The 24,967-nt window shown below is 39.5% G+C and overlaps 1 protein-coding gene across 1 annotated transcript in view; it reads left to right on the top strand.

Annotated features, from left to right (window-relative positions):
• The first annotated feature begins 5,983 nt into the window (after positions 1–5,983).
• Positions 5,984–24,967, top strand: part of abca2 (ATP-binding cassette, sub-family A (ABC1), member 2) — an 89,057-nt gene continuing 70,073 nt past the window's right edge. The window contains 1 exon segment of the mRNA XM_062417273.1: positions 5,984–6,269. Within this exon segment, the coding sequence (XP_062273257.1) occupies positions 6,204–6,269 (66 nt within the window). The 5' untranslated portion in view covers positions 5,984–6,203.

Raw genomic sequence — 24,967 nt, 5'->3', positions numbered from 1 at the left:
TGATGCCACCTTAACCGTTACAACAAGCTGTTTCACCCTCAGCCTCCAAGTTCATGTTTGTTTTTTAAAGCATAACCCCATGCAAAACAGGTGCCCTCTCCATACTCCCACACTTTTCCTGTTGATTCACTCGCTCAAGCACTGCCTCAACTCACAGTTTTTATTTAATTAGGGGCCCAAGTGAAGCTGCTGCAACCTTATTGTATCTGTTAGGTTTTTTCTGCTTCTTCCTGTGCCCCATCTGGATCTCAGAAACCATAACAGCTACAGGTCCTAAAGCTGGCACATAGGTTGGAAATCTCAAACACACACACACACACAAATATTCTGCCAGTAGGGGCGCCACAAATTCAATAAGTTCATATCTCATAGTTACCTGTACAGATTTAAGTGAACAAGTCGAAACTTCCAAAAAAAATCTTTAAAATTCAAATTTAACTGTAAGTCCTGCAGAACTGAATTTTTTCAGCACATCCACTGAAGGGTGAACAAAGTTTGCGTCACTGTAACCTTTTCACACAAATGCTTTCAAAACATGACTCAGCCATTTTCCTATACGGTGGTTCAATGTGGTTAAGTGTTTCAAATGTGTCAAACGGCGAGTCTGCAGTGATACTCAAAATGTATACATTTGCACATTTGTGATTTTGTTTTTCACTTTGACTGTGTCTGCTGTTTTAGTAAAAAAAAAAACACATAAAATACTATAGTTTTGCACATCTGATGTCACTGCCTCATCTTGTGTGAAGGTGTGTAGAAAGCATGTGGTGAAGTCACATCAAATATCAAATATCATCATCCATCAAATATACTAATGTGAAACACGTGTTCACTGAAGGTCAGAAGTTTCATCAAACGCTCTCTGAAAGTGGATTCATAAACATCACCACATCATCAGCATATAGTGATTATCAAGATTAATTATTTGAAAGAAAATCAAGAGTTTTCCTTCCTGTTATTTAAATAAGAAACAAGCATCCAAATGCAGGCATTATGCTTATACCCTGATAATAGCTACATGCAGCTTTTTTTTAAACAGACCCCATAGTAATTAAGATATAGCCCTCTACCAGATGATTGAGAAGTCCCTTCATGGTAAAAGTATTAAATACATTTACAAATATCAAAAATATGAAGACAAAGTTTCTTCATAAATAAAATATGAAGACAAGCTAACTTTTTCAAGAAATGAATTTAACTTGCTCAACTTGCTCATCTCTGATATTAATAACGGTGAAGGTTCATCTTTTTTTTATTTAATAAAAATGATCTTGGCATCACTACCATTATCCTGTTAAAGGGGACTTTTTCTTTTCTGCTGTCACCAAGTGCTGCTCATGGGGGAATGTAAAGTTAGAGTACAGTGTAGACCTGCTCTATGTGAAAAGTGCCTAGAGATAACTGTGATTTGGTGCTATACAGTATAAATAAATTTGAATTGAATACAGTTAGATGTGTAGCTCCTTATAGAACATACTAAAGTTATTAGTGAATCAGGTCTCCTATATTCCCTGTGTTCTCTTCTGTTTTCCCCCCTCTCTTGTGTGTGAGTTTGTTCACAGTCTCTCTGTGTGTTTGTGTGTATTGCTTGGATGTGATTTCCTGGTTTCCCTCTCCTGCTGTTCAACTGCTGCACCTGCAGCTGATTACCTAATCAACTCAGCAAGCCACTGCAGCATAAACCCCCGGCTCATTCATCAAGATTCCGCCACATCGTTCAATCTAACACACAATACAGATGTCAAGGTCTGTTGTTGTTTGCTTTTTGCACATTTTTCATACGTTCCCTCAACCTGTTTGTACAATACAGAAGCCACCACCTGCTCCACTCCACCTGCTTCAACACTAGACTCTGGTGATATCAAACCAAGTCTGTGTCCTGCATTTTGGGGCCTAGATTGAGTCACAGTGTATTCTATAGGAATTAGTCATAGAAATGCAGCAGGAAGCTTTCAGTGGTTTTACTTCTGGCGGCACGTGCTGTTTTTGATTGAATATAGATGTGTTACAGTGTGGTTATGATCACTTTTTGAATGAATACGTGTTAGTGTTTGAACATGAGTTCAGAGTTTTGAAGTGACAATATAAATGTGTCCAAAAGTAAAGGAAACTTGAAGGCTGTAGTCATTTAATGCCTTTTGTGCTACAGCAAAGCCAATGTGTCATAGTGTGGTTTGGTCCATTTCAGAGCTCTAAAAACACCCTATACACATTTCTTTTAGCCAGACTTTTCCTAATGTGATCCATAATATACACACATTTTAATACTTTTTTTGTGTGTGCAGCTGATACATGTTTTAATACATGTAAATGCAGTCAATCCAAAGTGGATCAATGCAAATTTGACCTGTATTTATTAAAAGAAATTAAAGTCTTTTTTTCCATAACATTAATCAACCATTTATTAATGACTGATGGGGAATATATGAATGTGAATTGGTGTAGAGACTAATATGAACAGTATGTGAAGGTTAAAGATGTGGAGTCAGTACTGAACCATGCATATGTCAAATCATTAATAACTGTAACCACAATCCAGCATCCACAGTGAGTGACAGTTCTAAATATCAACGGAGGCCCAGCAGAGCCATGAATATCCCTGATTTTTAGTATTTCAAATAGAAAACTGAGCAAATGATTAATTTGAGTCAGATTACATAATGAAACTAAAAAATCAGCTTTGAAGTTGAGTCTTTCACCTTTACTTGCTGCGGATGCTTTGCAGACCCTTTCCCTCTCGGCTTACATACAGACTGCTGTATTTTATTGCTGGAGGTTGATAGAAAAGATTAAAAAAAAAAAAAGATTGCAGACACTCGTCATGGCTGGAAAAAGGTATTCTTCCTTCTCTCAATGTTTTTGGGGTGAAATATATTTTGTGATTTTAAGCTTTTTTAATACAAGTTAACATTCTATTCTATAATGACTAATTTCATATTATTTGTTTGTCTTTATTCTTCACTGCTGCACACTTACACACAGATATGGATTAATATGCATAAAGAACACACACATTTAGATAATTAGATCTCTTGGGTCTAAATGCCCCTAAAAATAATTTACATTTTTATCTAGTAGAACAAATATCCTGAAATATCCTGAAATATTCTGTAATTTAAACCATTAAACATCCACTATACAGTACATCTTCATTACCTTAATGCTTCAGATGCACTAGGGGGCAGCAAAGAGTCTGACTCAGTCCACCTTAAGAGAAAGTTTTGTTGATTTCTAAAGCTTCTGTATAATGATGTGTAAATACTGTAAATAATGCTATATTTCTTTTTCATGAACTCACATCCATTCACATAAGGAAGAATGTTGAATTTACAGGTGTATACGAGCAATTTAGCACCACACCGGACATACAGATGACATTACACAACTGCTTTGGTTGAGTCTGAGTCTGAGTATCCATATGAGATATTAAAAGCAGCGTCTGGGTCAAAAGTGAGCTGCTGGCCCCCATTAACCCTTCGCCTTCCTCTGTCTGTGCTCTGTACGCCTCTTCTGTGCTAGAATACCTGACCCCACATATAACTGTGAGGCCAGTACAGCCTGACTGGAAGTTTCAAGCCAATTGCAATGTGAAATGAATGAATGTGGACATCTTCACCTCAGAAATAAGAAACTGAGAAAACAACTCCAGCATCAGACACTGATGTGGTTAAAACTATTTTTTTTCTTTTTCTGACAGAGTTGATTACATTAGGCAATTTGTAACTATTTTCATCAATCACAGTTCATTATCCATGTGGATATAGAGTTTATTCCTACACATATCCTTATAATCTGTTCTGTAGTGATAACTTATACTGTACATTTTTTTATTATCATCATGTGTGACAGTGTTTATTGAACATGGGTGTAGTGAGGAAGCAGGATGTGGCTGTGACATTTTTATTCTGTGTGTGAGTGAAACTTGTACTCAATCTAGTTTCCCCACTGTGTGACTCACATGTCAGTCAGTATGCTTTAGTCTTTTTTTTTTTTTAAACCTTCCTGTTGTCTTCCCGTCAATTCTGCAACTTTTGTCCTCACAGGTCAAAACTGACCCACTTTGGATTGACTGTTTATGAAACTTAATGGTTAAATTCTGTGTTAAACTTTTTTAGCCAACTTCATTCCAACTTTACACTTATTTTTGGAAATGATGGTCAATAGACCTCATTTAAATGAAACCTCAGTTTTGAATTAAAAAAAGCAGATATTATTGATTATTTGAACTAAATTTAAGGTCAGAAGAAAACATGTTGAAGGATTATCGCAAACTGTTCAAAACTTAGATAAAATACAGTTTTGGAACTATTTTAAACATTTGAACAGTCAATCACTCCTGTTGTCCTCCTGGGTCAAAATTGACCCCGGTCTGGTTTGACTGTTTTTATGAAGCATAAAGTACAAATTATCACCCATTTAATGAAAGTAGTGATGATTATACTTGTTAAGAATGTAGTATGGGACCATCCATGTGATTTTCAGGCAATTAGATGAAATAAATCAATGTTACTGATATAACAGTTTTTTTTTTAAATGGGTCAAGTTTTACCCGGCTTGACTCCAACTGCTGTATACAGCAGAATTAAACAAGTCAGCCATATTAAGAACAAAGAAAACATTAGTTACAGTAGGTCTAGCTCTGATGCTGGGTGATAAGATCTGGCTCACAGTCCACGTTCCAGTTCATTACAAAGGTGTTGGATGAGGTTGAGGTCAAGTTCTTCCACTCCAAACTAGGAAAAGCTTTTCTTCATGCACAGGGACTTTTATTTTCGTGTTTAAACAGGAAACAGACAAACACAAAATTGAAGAAAAGGTTGCTCCTCTCTCTTTCCACTTGGGCTCCCTTCCCAACATTATCATGTTGTTTGTGTGTCAGTGTGCTTTAGCCATTTTTTTTCACTAACTTCACTGCCAGTGTATCTATCAGTCATATCACATATTATGTTGTTAGGGAGGGCTTCTGTGAAAATGTAAGTTTTTCTTTTTTTTATGTTGAGATTGTGTTGTGAGGCAGATGTTTAAAGTGATAATTAAAACTAGAGCACGACCGATATATCAGTCAACCGATATTATTGGCCGATATTTGCCTATCACAGATATATCAGTATCTGTTTTTATTCCATCTGATATGTGCTGATATATATTTTTTAAAGAGTAGTGCAGTGTCATTTTAGGTATTTATTTAAGTTTATTCTTAAACTGTTAAATATCATGCCTCCATTACATATCTTGTTCACAAGTGTTTGATAACCACATTAAAAAAAAGTGTGTATGTATATATTCTGTAGTATATATAAGATTATCAGCTGATATATCAACAATCAGAATTTTTTTTACTCCCTAATATCGGTATTGGCCCAAAAATCGGTATGGTGGGGTCTAGTTAAAACAGGTGTGCAACACAAGTCATCTAATGGAGCATTCATGTCATGTTGGACAGATGATGGAGAGAATTTATGTCACAGGAGTGAAAGTTGAAAATAGCATACATTGACAATATAACATGATATATAAATATGGGTTTAATCTCTTTGAATAATGGACTTTGAAATAATGTAAGGTTGCTTTCATAAAAGTCTTTGTAATTCTGATAACATACCTTTATTAACACACACATTTTAACTTGGCAAAGCAGGAATGTATAAAATATCCCAGTGAGGATACACAACACTGACCCACCTACCTGGAATGTTATCAGCTCCATCTTTTACTGCTTTGACAAATCTATTCTCACATAGTTTTAATAAATGTAAGAATGAACACTGCAGTCATTTAATATTTTACTAAAGATCCATCAACTTTCATGTGTTATTGTTATTATTTCACATTTATTTGGATTGATTTGCTTTAACGTAACAAGTGCTGACACTCTTTTGTTTTCACGGGTTTGACCGGAAGTGTGTTGATATTCCTGTGGTTCTCTTGACAGTAGCCGTTAACGTTTCTTTCCTGTTCCCACTCTGCTCGGTGGTCTACAGACACACGGCTCACGCACGGTCCCGTCACGCCTTTACTGTCAGCGCTCAGTAAACCTGCTTCATACGTGGGCCGACACACTGAAGCATCGGGACAGGCTCGGACGGGACGCCTGGCAATGGGATAGAAATCTACCGGTAATTTAAACCCCAGCCACAGGCCACCGCCGGTATGCTCGTTTGGTAAACATTTCGGACACACTGAAGCTGAAGTGGGAGGCAAAAATGGGATTCCTGCACCAGCTGCATCTCCTGCTGTGGAAGAACATCTCTCTGAAGAGGAGGGGACCGGTAAGCCCTGACATTAATTTATTTTAATATGAAATGATGTTTAAAGAGCAGAGCGGGCGTGTGTTGGTGTGTTTGGGAGGCAGACGGGCGGAGGTTGCTCCGCTGCTGCATTGCCTGCAGTTTGCGGTTCTGTTCCTCAGGTTATTCTAGCAGCACCTGTCAGTGTCTGAACGGTACCAGCTTACATTAGGACAACACCGCAGTGAGCAGCGTTTCCTGCCAGTGCCGGGCTAGTGTTGGGGAGCAGGAGCCTTCTTTGCGCGTTTGCGTGCGTGCGTGCGTCCGCCCGTGCGTGCGTGTGTGTGTGTGTGTGTGTTTGCCCGTACTGTCAAACAGGTTGTTGTTTGTGGATAAACAACAGTTGAACTCCATTGTGTGATCTCTATCTCAGTTTTGAAGTCATTGTTTAAAGCCCGTGCTCTGATGTGCTATGATGTAATGAAGTTTGTATTAGATCATAGATCCATAAAAGCCATAAAATGCAAAAACAATGTGACAGGACAGACTGATATAAGATCACAATACATCAAAATATATGACATGATTCACCTTCAGAATAACATATTAATGTGAAACTCCACCCTAAGCATCACCTGAAGAGAATATGACTGCTGTCACTTCAGTTATGACTGTAGACTCTAGGTTAGATATCAACATACTCATTTAAGAGTATTTGGTCATATAACAGCAAGTCTAATGTCTTATAGAAATGAAAGGGGCACTGCAGTGATGTAGAATGTCACATTCAGACAGATGAAAGAAGTACGGTGAAGCAGCAGAGGCCGCGATATGCTGATTTTTAGTCCCTGCAAGCTAAAGAATAACTGGAGACTACATTTCCCATAATGCTGCTCTATAGCATCTTCTCATTAGACTATCCTTGTGTATTAAACGGCCACATCTTTTGGATTCCACATGTACAGTTCGACAAGAAAGGACATTGTTCAGTTATCATGAATTGTGTCACATGACAACTAGGGCTGGGTATCAGTACTCCATACCTTATAAGATATCGACTGGTAATTAACTGAGTACATGTACATGACAGGACCCCTAAAATAACTGAGGTTGTTGTCAAGCTCAGATGCATTGTTATTAATAACAGTAATAATGTGGTCATGTCAATGATGCAGAAGCTGTTCTACAACCCTCTCCAGCAGAAATGTCTGACTTTGACCACATGTTTCAATGTAAGATCTTTTGCCCACTCTCCCAGTAGAACACAGTTTGGCCCCTTGTCATAATTGAACTTGTACGAGTTCAAGGTGTCCTGTCAACAGTTTTACAGTTTTCTCTTTTACATTGGTGGTCTATGGGGTAGATTGCTTTTTTGGCTGTAGGGGGATTTTTTATTGCAATACAAGTGTGAATAGAAGTATTACATTACAGTCGATACCTTTATAAGGCAAGTGACCACTGGGAATCGGCTGCAAGGCGGAGCAGCGTAGCTCCATCCAGCTGTGATCATTTGGGATGCACTGATATATCGGCCAATATTCCCCTTGTTGATTAGCATGGGCCTATCAGTAAATAAGATATAATTGGCCGATGTTCTGGTTGTTTCAGACTCAGACAGTAGTAGCAACAGTAGCAGTATCTATGGAATTATATTATTAAGTAGCTAATCATATAGCAGGCTAAAAGAGTTTTGAAGCAGTTATGTTTCAAAGAAAAAAAATAATTTATTGTAAATTATTAAAGATTGTTTCATGAATTTGTCCTCATTCAAAGTTAGTGTAATGATGGGTTGAATTACTTTAAAACAATTCAGTTATTTTTTTTATAATGATTTCTTTGTTTCCCTGTGGAATGAATAACAAAAAAACATAATGACATCATCGATATATGTCGGTTAGTGGTCAAATTCTTATTTTAAAAATCGGTGTCGTTATCAGACCAGAATTTTACAATGAGTGCATCCCTACTGTAGTAGAGGAAGCAGCAGGAAAGCCACAGGCTCACTTAAGGTGGACTGACATTTAAGGTGGACCTGCTATTCTCATTTTAGTGTCATCTCAGCTGTTCCTAAACAGAATGAAAAAAAATGCCTCAGAGTTTCCTGTTGGAAAACTCATCGGTGCTGATGTAACTAAGCGTGGTATTACTCGCAGACAAACTGAGTCAAATGTTGCAGAGATGCAGCTGGAGGCAGGCTCACATGAAAAAGCTGTTGGTTTTTTTTATTTTGAAAAGAAGATATCACGTTGGCTGCGGGGCCATGTGGCTCCAGTCAACGTGATGCACAACTAAACGAAGCAAAGTAAAATCTCTAGATATACGTACGTGTGTGTGTGTGCGTGTGTGTGTCCATCCGCAAAGCCACACCTGCAGTCTGTGTGTGTGTTGACATTGCTGGGCCCAGCCTCGCTGTACACATCTGGCTTCATCACTCAGATGTTCAGATGCTCTCCTCCAGATTTGACTGATTATCTAATGTGTTGATCCCTGCAGGCTCTATTATTAGCCATCAGAAATCCTTCATTCCTGTCAGCTGCTGTGTTTCACATCTGTTTTTTATAAGCTCTGACCTCACGCAGCCGCATTTTTATCAGCACTCGATGTCTTTGCTGGTGTCCTGATAGAGGGGTTTGGTGTGTGTGTAGACTTTGTGTGTGTGTGTGTGTGTGTGTATTTTTAGCCCTCACTACATTCAGACATCAGACTCAGAAGAGAGGCACTGGGGAGCTTCTGTAACAATAATAGTAACAGCTGCGTCATTTGGGTCTATAAACTCCAGGCTTTGGCTTCACTGAAGCTGCTCGTCAGATTGATTATCACAGCAAAACTGTCCAGTCATCGCTTTTGCTCATATAGCATCAATCCTGCAGGATGGTTCCTACCGACAAACACAAGCTCAGGAATAAATTAGAGGAGAATTATGGCCCAGTTGCATTAAGCAGTTGATTTTCTCCCAAAAAATATAAAAATACTTTTACAAATGTACTGTACACACTACATATGAGTTAAGTGCTTGAAATATAGTATAATATAGAATTAGTTCATTTACTAATTCTCCTCTTCTTTCTGCTGTGAATATAATAAAACAACATCCATTTAATCAAGAATGTGTTAAACCTCCTCTTGCCGTCCTGTCATCAGTGTAACGTTTGTCCTCCCAGGTTCATTTGAACTAGTTTGACAGTTAACAAAGCATAAAGTATAAATCACCACCCGATTCTTTCTTAGACCTTTTTCAGCCAACTTCATTCTAACTTTACTCTTAATTTAGTAAATTGTGGTCAATAGGCCACATTTAAATGACATTATACCTCATTTTCAGCACAAAGCAGAAATTCTGAATATTGTAACTAAATGTAAGATCCCAGGCCAGACTACCTTTATTGACTAGGAGCACTGGTGCCCCTTACTGAACATTTTGGGAGCACAAGCAGAAAATGTAGGTGCATAACTTAAAATCGACCTGCCCCAGAATTCTTCACAATGTTGATTTTTAGACTTTTTATTATTATTATTATCAGTTTCTTGCACACCCATTTTTAACTATAAATAGCGCCCAAGCAGTCAAATGTGAGCATATAAACACAATGTAGGGTTTATATCAAAAGTTAGTGTCTGCTTATTTATAGGGTCATAACAACTGTGTGTGTGTGTGTGTGTGTGTGTGTGTGTGTGTGTGTGTGTGTGTGTGTGTGTGTGTATGAACTACAGATGACTAACTAGCAGCTTCCGAAAGTGCCGAAATACCGTCTGCTGCCACAAAGTGAGTCTCCAGTGCGACACACCAACGAGTGTAGATGACGTGACTCGCGCACTTGACTAAACACTCCGGCCCTCCCCTCTCTCTCTCACACACACACACACACACACACACACACACACACACACACACACTGGAGGACTCGCTCCCTCCTCATTTTTCAACAAGAAATAAAACATTTTTCAACAAACAATTCAGCACATTTTCAGGTTTCATACTTGCACCTAGCTGTAAAAATACTCACACTGTCTCAAAGACTGGTTGCAAAATGCAGTTTGGAACCCTGATGATACATTCAAATATTTGACACCTGTTGTCCTCCTGGGTCCAAATGGACCTGGTTTGGTTTGACTGTTTATAATAAAGCATAAAGTTCAAATGATCACCCAATTCAATATAAGTAGTGATGCTTATACGTGTAAAGAATGTATTATGGAAGCATCCATATGATTTTCAGGCAATTAGATGAAATAAATCCATATTTCTGATATAAAAACATAATTAATTCGGGACCAAATTTGACCTGAAGGCAACAGGACGGTTAACAAGGCCTGAACTTTAAAATCCTGACAAGTTTTAAAATAAGGATTAAAAGACAGAATAGCGCAGCATGCTGCTACATTATTTAATCCTCCACTCATTTCTATTTCAGTTTAATTAAATAATATTTTCACAACTGAACCGACTGCATGTGAGTGAGTGCAGGTTTTTAACATCTTCATCTTGTCTGTGAGCTCGGATTTGAGTTCGTCATGGTGACAGGAATATTCAGCTCATCTGTTATCTTGCTGCTGTCGTTTTATCGCTGTCACTTCCTTAATTCTGCTTGTTTGCTCAGCGGTTAAGCAAACAATAAGCAGGGAGCCAGCGGCTAACGTGATACAAAGACAAGTACAGTACAGGAAGAGGACGGTGTGATCGTCTGTTTCACAACTTTAAATGTCTCTCTCACTCATTTTTGAATATCGCTGCAATAAAACACATAAAAGTAGCAGTCTTTAGATTACAACATTGAAAATACAGTATGACAATAGTGTGGGGGCAATTAGAAAAACGTTACAGTTATGGAGTTATGGCTGTTGGCATGAAAAGACCTTCACTAAACAAAGAAACATCTGTAGCACAGGGGAAGCTTGTAGTGGAGCCCATAAATCATCTGGAAGGAAGTGGTAGAGACTGCCAGAGCAGTAAGCTAGGAGACAATATAGAGTTATACTTTCAGCACTTGACTTTAAAGACGTCCCAGGGACAGTAAAAATAGCCCCCAGGACACAATGATGTGGTGTCTGAGACAATGCTGGGACAGTAGAAATAGGTGTTATTTGGATAAAAGTGACCTATGGGAATCTAAGTGGTTACTTTCTTGCGCAAAATAATGTTAAAACTGAAATAAAGTTACAGTGAAAATACAACAGCTTATAGCCATGATGCCATCGCTGCAGGTGTTACACAGTATTTAGTCATCATCATATTCTGTGACCAGCACTGATATTCACCTCACTTCTCATGTTTAAATTAACCAGCACTGCAGGTCACTGAATCTAATGGGTCACCATATACAGTATATCACCTGCTGTATGTGAATGCATTCTGGGATACAAAGCCCAAATGTAGCGAAAAGCCTGCAGTCAAAAAATGCTTAAGTGGCTGAAAAACACTGATGGTAAAGTTAGTAAGTCCTCTGAAGAAAGCTGCAGTGACAGCTGGAACTATGAAGATTTTTTGTTATGTTCCTCCTACAGCTCCCAGTCACATCCACAACTAGACCTGTCATGATAACTGCATTAGTTGGACGATATATTGTCTCAGAAATAATCACGATAAACAATATTATTGTCATTTGAAGATCATTTTATACCACTGATATAATGATAATATAATAGTGTAATAATGTAAGGGGGGTGGGAGGTACTTCTGTAAAAACACAAACTGTCATTATGGTTGGGGACAGAGTTAATTTACCTTTAATTCTTCTGCAGTCCCAGTGTCACTGATTGTCAGGCTCTTTTAGTCCACTGTCAATGTCGGGTCTTAGGCCTGAAGGCCTACAGGTTATTTGCCAAAAACACAAGAAAGTCCACGTGAAGAGGCCAGTGATGATCTCTTTTTTTCCACCACATGAGAGGGTTTTGTTGAGCAGGTATTGGAGACTCTTGTTCATACATCGACATCTCTTTTTGAAGCAGCAGACTGATGTTCTGGTCTGACTCTGGGCTGTCCGTGCAATACGTGTCTCCCAAGAGATCCCCCATAGCCGTTAGAGCAGTTTTCCCAGCGGTTTGCTGATCACGGGGTTGTCCTGCACCGGTTTCACTGCCTGTGCCTCCTGCCACATTCACCTGTTTCATTTCCTCCAGTATAGCCGCCTGCACCTCCCGTCTTTGTTCCTCTTTCAAATGAACGAGGCGATGAAAGCGTGGATCCAGGTAACTAGCTTTGTTCAGCAGCATAAATGCGCCCTTTTCCTCACTATACCGCTTCTCCAGATCGGTGATGATTGCAGGTGCAAGTGGTTCCGGTTCGTCTGGCGTTTGCTTGTTCAGTTGAGAGAGAAGAACATCTTTTAAAGGCAGTACAGCCGACGCAGTTGGATATTTGTCAGTTGACAGCACTTCTGTTGCCACTTTGAAGGGTTGTACCTGTAGTAAATAAGTAAATATAATATGCGTTGATATTAGGTCAGGTTTGCATTTGTCCAGTTTATTAACATTCACACAAAGTAAATTAGGGCCATCATTCCACCTATTTAACAAAAAAAAAAGAAAAGCATTTGTCCAACCTATTACAAATTTCATACACTACACTCACCTTTTCCATGAGGGACCATTCGCTTGTGGTCAGCTCCATTCTAGAGATGACAGCAGACACAGCTGCTTGCTGCTCCGACACCAGGCAGATCATGTCATATGTGCTGTTCCATCGCGTTGGACAGTGGTTAATCAGCTTCTCCGTTTTCAATCCCAAAAGTTTTTGTTTCTGCTGGAGGAGGTAGCTGTCGGTGGTAGATTTGCTGAAATGTGCCAAAAATGTGCCTTTCCCAGTCACCTGAAATCCAGTGGGCCGTTGCTGTAACATAGGATGCTGTTGCTAGGTAGGTCCACCCGTCCTTGGTAAGAGCCACATCTTGGTCTTTGAGTAACTCCTTTATATTGTCTGAGGTGCTGTTATACATTTCTTCGATTCTATTGGTGATTGTTCCAAGGCTCGGGATACGGTATCTCAGTTCCAATTCTTGACAAAACTCTCTGAAGCCCGTGCCATCAACGATACTGATCGGCATCATGTCCTTGCATGTGAACGAAGCAAGTTTCTTCGTGCACGTCTCTTGTCGTGCTGCTCACAAAGAGCTTGTGGCGGGCGGTGAAAAATATGAGTCGAGACGTGGCTCTTTAGTTGGAGTTCCAGACATCGTGGTATTTGTGTGCACATTTTCAAGATGTGCCCTCATGTTGCTAGTTGTGGAATGGTAATCTAACTGTAGCTTGCACCGCTTGCAGACAACTTTATCTCGAGGCTCCGCATTTTTGCCGTCTACTGACCAAAATCCGAGTGCGCCCACTAGCAAAGCAGCCACTGATGTGTTTTTTTCCACAATCGAATATTCATTTTCACAATTGAATCCCCATTTTTAAAAAATATTGTTTTTTTGGTGCATATATTTTATAATTTATAGGAATTTATAATATTAAAGAGAAGTGAACAGTAAACTTTTACAGTTTCAGTGCTATACTATGTTTATAGTTAAACTGTTAACTATCATGCCTGCATTACATATATTTATCACAAGGGTTCATATCTATCAGAATTTATTATTCTCAAATATCGGTATCAGCATTGGCCCCAAAAACCCAGTATTGGTCAGGCCCTAGTACATAACATATCAAACTGTGTATTAGCAGCGATGTTTTCCTGATGTGTTGCAAAGTGAACAGAGGGGTAACAGAGAGGTGCTGCAAATCTAAGCTCATTAAAAACCACACATCTTACACCTGGAGCACAGCGGATGGCGGGCGTGGCGCATGTGTCTTTGTTAGTTTCAGAACGACGCAGTTGTCATTTTCTCACCTTGCGCCCGCGTTGTCTAAATAGCAACGGCACTTGCACCGGTCTGTACGCCCATAGGAGTGTTGGTCTCAAAATGAGGTGTGGTCAGGCGCATTGGTGGCATTTTGCTATTTTGAGGGAGAGGAAAGCGATTACGCTACTGACTAAAAAAAAAAACAGGTCTGAAGTCACTGGTGCATGGTTATTTTAAGGGCGCATTATCAAGATTTGAATAGGCGGGTACACGGCTGCACGTACACTCTGCCTGTTACACAAATAGGCAGTGGACACATCAACATATTAGAAATACATGTCATATTGGTTAGTCATAATATTTATCAGATCTTATTAAATGAGAATTAGCCTTCCACTACTGTGTATGTTTATTAGTGGGGGGGGGGTCAGCACCTTGGAGAGTGCCACTGCAGACAGTCCTAACAACTGTATGGTTAACATGATTTAAACAGTTTTTGAACAATATTTGGATCAGGTTTAGATCTTTTCGACAATTAACACCCTGCTGAGTTTACCAGTTACTATATGACTGAACAAAACCATTTGAAAGAGAGTGAGTTGTTGGTGTTTTTGTGGAGAATGGATTAAATCATCTGTTTATTAAATCAGCTGATGACGCCAGGCTGCTACAGTATAACCACACACACCTCTACAACTCAGACTGGTTGGTTATAACTCCATATTTTTCCTTTTTATGAATTAAATGTCAGGTTAGCAGCTCATCGGCCAACTTTATTCTTGAAACACATTACTTGACAAATGGCGCCGTTATAATAGCAATCCTCCAAAGTGACAGCGCTCCTAGCTTTTAAAAGGAATGGGAGATGACACTCTGATTGGTTTACAGCATGTTACGCCCAAAACACGCCTATGATTAATGAGGGGATTTAAGTCAGTTAGCAAAAGTGGATTTGGATACACCCCAAAGCGCTTGCACCACGCGCTTCACACAATGTGCTATAGATCGTTAAAATGATTTCTTTTTTTATTATTCCTTTGCTTTCTACCTGTTTGTCTTCATGAAGAAGATAAACACTAAATGTTTAATGCTGCTCAGCTTCAGTCTCCAGCAGCAGCAGTGAGCGGTGTGTCTGACCTAGATCTACTGTGTCTTTCAATGATAGTCTTACAGTGGGCCAGGCAAAAACCCACTGGCTGGGTATCTATAGAGACTGGAACAAGCCAGGAACTCAGACAGAGATTTAAAATGAGAGAGAGAGAGAGAGAGAGAGAGAGAGAGAGAGAGAGAGAGAGAGAGAGAGAGAGAGAGAGAGATGAGAGAGAGAGAGAGAGAGAGAGAGAGAGAGAGAGAGAGAGAGAGAGGAGAGAGAGAGAGAGAGAGAGAGAGAGAGGAGAGAGAGAGAGCTGCTGACTGATAAGAGAGCAGAAGGTTAACTGACAGCTAAATGAATTATAAATGCTATCTGCAAAGTCTAATAAACTAGCAGCTGGTTCACTGAGGGTTGCCACTGGAGACAGAGGAGGGTTATCTGTGAATCCTGTGAAGTAAGTGAGAGCAGCTCTTCCTCTGGAGGGCACTTACATGCACTTTTTAACCTCTTATTCATCACGCCATCATGCTTATCACACCAACCCCGAGGCTAATGTATGATCTGTGATCTCGGGCTGTATACAAATAAGTCCCATCTGCTGTTATTCCATCTCATCTGCTCCTGTGTGGGAATAAAGCCAAACTGAATGTGCCACACAGGTTTTACTAGCAGGTGCCAGTAAAAAGGGATCATATATTTATTTATATTATTATTAATTATTATATGTATTATTTATCTAATTTTAACATACTAACATCTAATTCCAAACATACTGTAAGGGTTAACTACATTTTTTTAATGCTGTTTGTTACAATAACTATACTACAAATTGAGTTAGTTTTGGCCTAGTTACACTTTCTGTCCCTAATTTAAATAAAGAGACGTAGATACAGGTATATACATACATACCAACTCTCACAGAGGATTTACCCAATACCACTGACACACACTAATCACACAGAGGAGACAGACAGGCCTTCCACACAAAACAATATGATCTGTTGTGTTCCTGTGGAGTTTTTGGAATGGTGTCTTTATGTAATGTATGAACAATACTAAATGTCCCATCAGTAAATCAATTCTTAAGTGTTTCATATCAGAAACTTTACAGGAAGTGCATTTGTCTGCCGTGTGGAAGATGAGCTAGAGTTGAGGGCGCTGCGGTCATGCTGTTAGAAGAACACAAACAGGAGGCATGTTTTTAGGGTTATGAAATCCTCTGACCTAGATTCTGGTCACTCCTTATTACTGTAGCTTCGTGCTGCCTTCCATACAAATACTGGAGCTTCCTACTGATACTCACATAGACTACTGGGACTCCCTGCTCATTGAACACAGTTGTTGAGGAAGCAGAGGTGATCTGTCAGTTTACTTGTTCTGGTTTTCTTGTCCAGTTTGGAGATTTTAACACTAACATACACTTCTAACATATGTTGTCATTGACTGAAATGGTTTAAACCAGGGACGTCAAACATGGGGCCCGTGGGCCAGAACCTGTCCTTCCTTACATCTTTCCTTCCTTCCTTCCTTCCTTCCTTCCTTCCTTCCTTCCTTCCTTCCTTCCTTCCTTCCTTCCTTCCTTCCTTCCTTCCTTCCTTCCTGTCTTATTTTCCTTTCTTCCTTTTTTCCTTCCTTCCTTCCATTTGCATGTCATTCCATCCTTCCATCTTTCCTTCCTTCCTTCTTTCCTTTCGTCCATCTGTCCTTCCTCCCTTTCTTCCTTCCTTCCTCCCTCCCTTTCTTCCATTTTTCCTTCCTGTCTTTTCCTTCCTCCCTTCCCTCTGTCCTTCCTGTCTTCTTTTCCTTTGTTCATTTCTTCTGTCCTTCCTTCCTTCTTTCTTTCCTTCCTTCCGTTCGTCTGTCCTTCCTTCCTTCTTCCTTTCCTTCCTTCCTTCCTTCCTTCCTTCCTTCCTTCCTCCCCCCTGGTTTAAACTATGACAGAAACATCCGAAAAAAGAAGCTTAAGTTATTTTACTTAACTAAGAAGGAGAACGACAAAAATGCAATAAGGCCTTGACACTGTTAGTGCTCGAGCCCTTATGACAGGTAATAATAGATTATGACCCCGTCCATCAAAATGACTGACAGTGAGAAAGTCTAATGCAACCACTGCTAACAGAGCTGCAGCAGCATCTTCACTGCTGCATGTTCAGACACAGCAAGGAGTGTCACCCATGTTCATTCAGTTCTGCTCTTAAAAACAGGAAGAACATACAGAACAGTCTTGGTTAAGCGTGTAACACCTGTGCAGACGACTGTATCAATTTAAAACAGAAGCGTATCAGTTCTGGCTGAAGTGTGAGACGGACACGCCTGACAAACTCAGCTCACACTCACAGTAAGCTTTCTAGTTACATGTTATCTAACACTGTTCTCTCTCTTCTGTGTATCCTTCCACTGTCGTTCTATCTAACGACCACATTCATTATTTTCCGTTTCCAGTCAAGCTGACATCAAATGACACACCTGTTGGTCAAAAGCTGAATAAGTAGTTGAGCTGAGCTGGGAGCAGGTCTGCCTACACTTCAATAAACCAAGTGCTGAAATATTGTCATTTCACTCACAAATCACAAGACAGTAATACAGTGGATTAAATCATCTCAAGGAAGTGTATGGCTCAAGACGATGGTAATATTAATGTTCACTGAAAGCAGTGAGCATCCAAGCAGACAGCACAACAGTTATGACTGATACATGTGACTGAGTGACAACAATCATACAACACTGAATACTGGTTTCAAAATAAGAGTCACTAAGTGAGCAAGGCAACTTCACACACTGCAGAAGCCAACATTACATTTACTTAACAAATTTAGCCCATTTTGACCTATTTTTGAGATTTGAAAGCAATGAAAATAGCCCAAAATGACATTCTTTAAGCCTGCAATTTTATGTAATTTTTTGTGTAGCTGGGTGATTGTTGATTGGTTGGTTGGGTTTAATGGTTATAATGAACCCTACCATTCAAATATTCCAATTTTGTTGCACTCTTCACTTACACCAGGGGTAGGCAACCTTTTTGACATAGAGTGCCAGTTTTAATTTTCTTGTTAATGAGTGTGCCATAATCAACAATAAGTTAAAACCATAAGTTAAGTTATGATACAAAATACAAAAACATCCATATAGGCCACATCCATTATTTATAACAAGGGTTTAGGAATTATGTATGGATCCCATTTTCAAAACACTGCTTTCAGTAACTCATTTAAACCATATTGCATTTGGAGGAAATGTCAAAACGGAGACCACAGTGCTGCTATCCACATGAAACATCAATATTTTAATTTTGGAAGCTGATTTGTATTTATTTATTTGAATGTGGCTTTGCTCCTCTCTCACCACGGACTGACGTGCTGTAAATTGGAGCAGGATGACACCCAGAGGTGATTTATTTAGACAGGTCCTTATTATTACAAAGATGCTGGAACTTTGTTCTCTATTATAATGTAAAAAAAAACAATTAATTGCAGACAGCTGGAGCATGCAGCTCGTGCCTGACACCACTGTTAACAGGATGCTATAGGTCAAATGCAGATGCTCACATCGTTACAGTCATGGTTACAGACATCTCAACTCTACCGCATATTGATAGCGGCTCCCTGACGCCCGCAAATAAGATCCAATCTCCCGGAATCTGGAGTGAGCGAGCAAAAGCGCGCACTAGAGAGTGACTGCGCTTGTGTGTTTGTGTGATTTATAAATGCAGCGCGTGTGAGAGCAAAGCGTCCTGATAGCTCTGTGTTGCCGCTTATTAGACCGATCACATCGCATTCCCCGCCCCCGCCCCGGACCGACACCGGATGCAAAATACAGTTGTTAAAAATGTGGTAAATGGACTAATTATAAAGGGAATACGTAAACTGGGTCAAAAATGACCCGCTCCATACTGTGAAGGGTCAGAATATGAACAGTATGTAAGGGTTAAAGCAGGTGTCACATTTCTACACCATGACGTTGGTTCATATGTACAAAATCTGTCTGTTTTCAAAATAATAATAAAAACAAATGTATTTCAAATCATATTTTTATTAGTTGTGTGTGCTTTGTTTTGGCAGCAGTTACTTAGAGCTGTATATCTTGTAAATATGATTGAACAGAAGTTATTTACACAGACAGACACACACAGAGGCAGCTGCAAGGCTAAATGAAAGTGTTCAACAGATTGAAGTAGCAGAAGGAGTTATGGCCTTGGTTGGAAGAGACTGAGCCACCAGTTCACTGTCCCCCCCCCCCCCCCCCCCCAAATCAAAGAGACATTGTTTACAGTAATGTTATTCCATGGATGTGGTGCCAGTCAATTTTTGCTGAGGATGATAATAACTCTGGCTGGAATGTAAGACTGATTCAACAGTTTTTTCCTGATACTTTTAAACTGCAGATATTTGCTGATGTAGCGTGCTGATCAGACACCAGAGCTCACTTCTTCCCAAGTTTAAAATCTGTTAAATTCACTGCATGGTACTTATTGGAATTATTTTATGCAAGTCAACATGAGCCCGAAGATTGATTGATGTAGACCTGTCATGATAACTACTTTTGTTGGACGATATATTGTCTCAGACATAATCGGGATAAACCATATTATCGTCATTTGAAGACCATTTTTTTATTATAATGATAATATAATAGCATGATAATGTAAGGAGGGTGGGGGTGGGATTGGAAAGTGGGTGTTTCACTTTTGTAAAAACACAGACTGCCATTAGGGGCCGGGACAGAGTTATTTACCTTTAAATCCATGTAAGTGGCGCCACTCGCTTCTGATGATTGTATCGATAATTACGTCATTGTACAGTGTAATAAATAACTCTGCCCCGGCAGCTATGTGCGGATGCTCTTCGTGGATTACAGTTCTGCGTTTCAACTCCATCCTCCCACACAAACTGGTGGTGAAACTGGGCGACCTGGGGCTTTCACATTCCACCTGCATGTGGATACATAGCTTCCTCTCGGGCCGCAGACACAGGGTCAGAGTGGGCCATCATACATCCTCAGCCCTGAGCCTCAGTACTAGCTCCCCCCAGGGCTGCATACTGAGCCCCCTGCTCTACTCCCTCTACACACATGACTGTGCCCCCGTCCACAATAGCAACACCATTGTGAAGTTCGCTGATGACACCACAGTGGTTGGGCTCATCTCTGGGGGGGATGAGTCTGCCTACAGGGACGAGGTGGAGCGGCTGACAGCATGGTGCAGGGGCAACAACCTGCTCCTTAACACCGCAAAGACCAAGGAGCTCATAATAGACTACAGGAGAAAGAAAACGGACTGTATACATATATATATATATAATTTTTTATTTTTTTTTGTATAAAATGACATCATTACTGGGATCACTGGGAATTTCATAGTAGTCAAGTATACAATAAATTCCCATGAATAATAAAATACATAAAAAAACAAAACATGTACGTATATATTCAACTTGAATTAAGATCAAATATACATTATGTTGCCTATATAACTTTAAAAAAAATATTGGTGTATATCAGACAATATATATGCCGATACCTACAGTATATATCTGTGATAGGCCAATATCGGCTGACCGATATATCGGTCTGGCTGTAGTATAATCAATAAAGAAGTAGATCACAAAAAATAAAATATGATGACAGCACTGCTGATAAAAAACTCAACTCTCAATAAAACAATCTTACTATAATGCTCACTCTCTGAACTATAGTAAAACAAATCTGTTTAACTCAAATTACATAACACAACACATTTTCATGACATCAAGGAATCTGATTGGATTTACACTAGAATTTGATTTAAAGCTTTTCTTCTGTTCTAACAAGTGTCCTGGACGGATAAATCCTGCTTACAATCACCAATTAGGCCATCCATGCAGCAGAAAAAAGCACTATTCATTATAGCCCATTTGGAAGAGCACAACTGCTGCTGGTAGAAAGTCCTTTGGTACCCTTGGCTGCCAGTGTGTGCCAGGAGGCTTCAGCTGTGGCAGACAGGCAGCAGCAACAGCAGCAGCAGCAGCAGTGGTTGCTCAGACAGCCTATGAATTATTGAGAGGCTGTTCCTTCCTCCAGGGAAATACACCAGAGACAGAAAGAGACAGACTTAGATTAAATTTACATGTGAGATGGAGGGGTGGAAAAAGAAATGAGGGATGAGAGTAAAAGTGGAGGTCTCCTCAGCAACAGCTTGTGTCAGGGTGAAATATGGCCTTGGTTTACCTGCCAAACAGACAAATACAACGTATAGTAGGCTGGAGGAAGATGAAGAAGAAAGAGGAAGAGTAGAGAGGTAGAGGTCCACTCCTAAGTGAGATCCACTTATTGATAATAGTGAAATCTGCTTACTGTTAAAATAAACAGGGCATGTTTCCAGAGTGTGAAGGGCAACACCCTGCAGTCATTTGGAAGCTCCTGGCTCCAAATGGAAAAGATGGCACCGACCATGAGCTGCAACTCTGGGCTTCAAACCTGCTCCAATGAAACTAACACCTACGTCCATCTTTGTGTGTGTGTGTGTGTGTGTGTGCAGATATGCCAAAGGATTAGTGTATAATTAAATGTATACAAGCCAATTTGTAAATTGAGTGAAACTGTAACGAAATATTTGTTTTTTTTTAAGGTTTTTTAATGATATGAATGAAGTGCCTTGTATTTTCTTTTCTTTTTTATATATTTTTTTATTATATCCTTTTATGTCTATAGCCTTGTAGATTTTATTTATAATGGAGATATCTTTGTATTTTAAAAAGAATGCACGTTTCCTATCGAGAGTTTATTGTATATTACGGAAATGAAAATAAAGTTTAAAGAAAAAAAAAGTCAGTAAACTATCACAATTACTCCCAAGCTGTTCAATACATTTAAAATTAAATATCTGTCTGTTCCTCAACTTACCTCTTTTTTCTCTGACATCTCGATCCGCAATCAAATTCTGCCACCAACCGCAATGATGACCTGCCCTACTCTGCCTCGGACTGGCTCTGACCTGGAGACAGTAGTGACCAATCAGAAAGGAGGGGGGTTGCAGGGCGTCTATTCAATGCCCGCCCCTAAAGTGCCAAAACTCAGCAAAGGCACAGAGAGTGACAGCGAGCGTATACACAGAGACCGCGAGCGCACAGAAAGTGACGGCGAGCGTGTACACAGAGACGGCGAGCGCGCAGAGAGTGACGGCGAGCGCGCAGAGAGTGACGGCGAGCGCGCAGAGAGTGACGGCGAGCGCGCAGAGAGTGGTCTTTATGCGCACTGATCGCTGATTATGGTTTTTATGCGTGCGGATTTTGGCACTAAAATGACGCCATACAGCTGCTACATTAGCCATCTTGAGTCACAACAGTCCTGTAAACTCTGATGTGAAAAGGTCAGACTGAAAAAAATAGTCTGATGTGTGCTCTCTGTTTTGGATTATTGATTGAATTCTACTCAGGTCTGTCCCTGACCTAGGGCTGGATACCTTCAACGTATTGACTGAAATAAATTGATACCAAGTGGCTTCTCCTGTCAAATGATACCTGAAATCGATCCTTTTTGCACCCAGAGCTAGAAAATATGACTGTTTGTATGGACTTGCTCACAGCCAATCAACACAATCATTCTTTGTTTTAATGCGACATGTGATTGGCCCACTGCCACAGCAGCTACAACCCATCTGTGGTAGTGAAGTCACAATTTAATGCTTCTATTTACATGATGATTATTGAATGAAGTCATCAGTTGGTATCGGTATCACTTTAAGGTTACTTGGATTGCTACTGGTATTTTTTAAACGATACCCAGCCCCACTCTGACCTATAGCCTTAAAGCTAATGCTAGCAGTCTGAACTACATCATGCTGATGTACAATAACACTAACAGCTGCAGCAGATGAATGAGTGGAATTGGATGAATTAAAATCAAAGTAGATGTCTGTGCTCTGTTTGGTTGAAACATCTGTTACCAACAGTCTGTAGCTGTATGAGATGACAAAGACAGTTTTGGAAGTGGAGCAGGTGTTACATTATGATTTGAGGAAGGGGGATTGGTATAGTTTCTGGAAAGAGATGTTGCTGTTGAGTTCTCAAAATGTAAGTAAATTACTTGTTATGCTTTCCATATTCATGGCAGTATAACTGAAACTAAAACCTCTGTATTATTACAACAATAACTACTTCAAAAATGTCACTGTATGAGAGATGCTTAACAGTCCTACACTGGGTCTGGTGCCTGCTGGAGAGTCAGAGGACACGTGAAAAGTTAAGTGAAAAGTGAGGGTTTGACTCATCCCTTCATCTTCACTTTAGGTTTACCTAACAGCTGTAAGTTGATCCTATGTTTGTACAGTGCAATGATCTGTGGGAATCTACATTACACTGTTCAGAGACAAGCTTGCATTTTTAAAGTAAACTTCATATTGTCTGTTTTTTAATTTTTTTATTATGTGGATATATTAACGTTTGAGATATCAGACCATGGCTGAGATTAATACATTAATACATACAGAATACATGCATTTTTTGTTTTTTTTTGTTTTAAAATTTAGCTGCTTAGCATTAGTCAAGAAAATAAAAATTCCTGATTGAATAGATACTTAACAGGAATGAAGAGTGAATTTGATAGTACAAGCAATTTCCTGAAGTAGAAAAACATCATAATCATCATAATCTGGGTTTATGTGTGTTTGCCAACTGCTGCATATAAGTCCTGCTGTGTTAGCCACCTGTTCTGCTTCATACCACTGGCTTCTAGAAATGCTTTTAAACAGTAAGCCTTGATTCTGAACCAGGATGGGTTGCGTGTTACTTGATCCAGGTCATCATTACTCGCCCACTCATCATGCTGATCTGTGTCATGCTGTAGTGGGATGAAAAATGTGCTTACTTTAGGGGAATTTTTTGGCCCCTGAATATTTCCATGTTAAAGGGCATGAAGTGTTAAATTAGCTCCCTAGTTAGCCACAAAGCTAGCTATGAGTCATGGCAGCAGATTGAGAATAGCTAATGAGTTGCTAACGTATTGTGTTAAAGTAATTCTGCCTAACTGGTGTAATTTTAATGGCATATATACCCTTGACTTACACTTCAGTACATGTTAGTACAGTTACAGTTGGTGCAGTGGAAACTCATCTGATTTTGACAAAATTCATATGTAGTCTTAATCAGTCTGTACCAGTCTACCTGTGATGACATTATACACCTCTATAAGCAGCCATCTTATTTAAATGATTATTTAAATTATTAGCTACTTATAAAATGATGTTACATCCATCCACACTTAAGACATCCACACAAACCATTACATAGAAACACAACTCTAACTTGTAGTTCCTACATTGTAACACAGAGCTGTTGGTTATTTATTAAGAGGAAGTCAGAATGTTTTTTAATCAATAACTATTAAACATACAACCCCTGGTTTAATGTTGCTTCCCTTTCCCCTGGGTTAGCTGGGTGGTAACATGTATTTGGGGGCGCGCCCAGGATCAGACACTCACCGTCACTTTGACCTGGATCATGTTGACTGATACCAAAGTTTGCCAACACAACCGACATTACATCTCTTTCTGTACCAAGTGTCTTGCATCTACATGCTTAATTACATTGTTGTTTAAAAGTGTAGGTCAGTGGTCTCCAACCCTGCTTCTGGTTTTCTTTATCCATACAGCTGGACATGTGTGGTCGATACATTGGCTGTAGATAAGAAATAGCTGCTAAGGCTTGAACCTTCCTTCATAGCAGAAAACGCTATGCTATATTTTGAACGTTAAATAGTTTGATGAACAGAAACGGACAAAACGAGAGAGAGAGTGGCAGTTTTAAAATGTAGTTACAACTCAAAATTTCATCTTAAATGTATTTGACCTGTTTCAAATATGTCTCCCATTACAGCCGTATTTGATTATTTGATATTAT

Source organism: Scomber scombrus, chromosome 4 (assembly GCF_963691925.1).
Source record: "Scomber scombrus chromosome 4, fScoSco1.1, whole genome shotgun sequence".
NCBI lineage: Eukaryota > Metazoa > Chordata > Actinopteri > Scombriformes > Scombridae > Scomber > Scomber scombrus.
The sequence above is the reverse complement of the archived record's forward strand: the minus strand, read 5'-3'. Positions and strand labels throughout refer to the sequence as shown.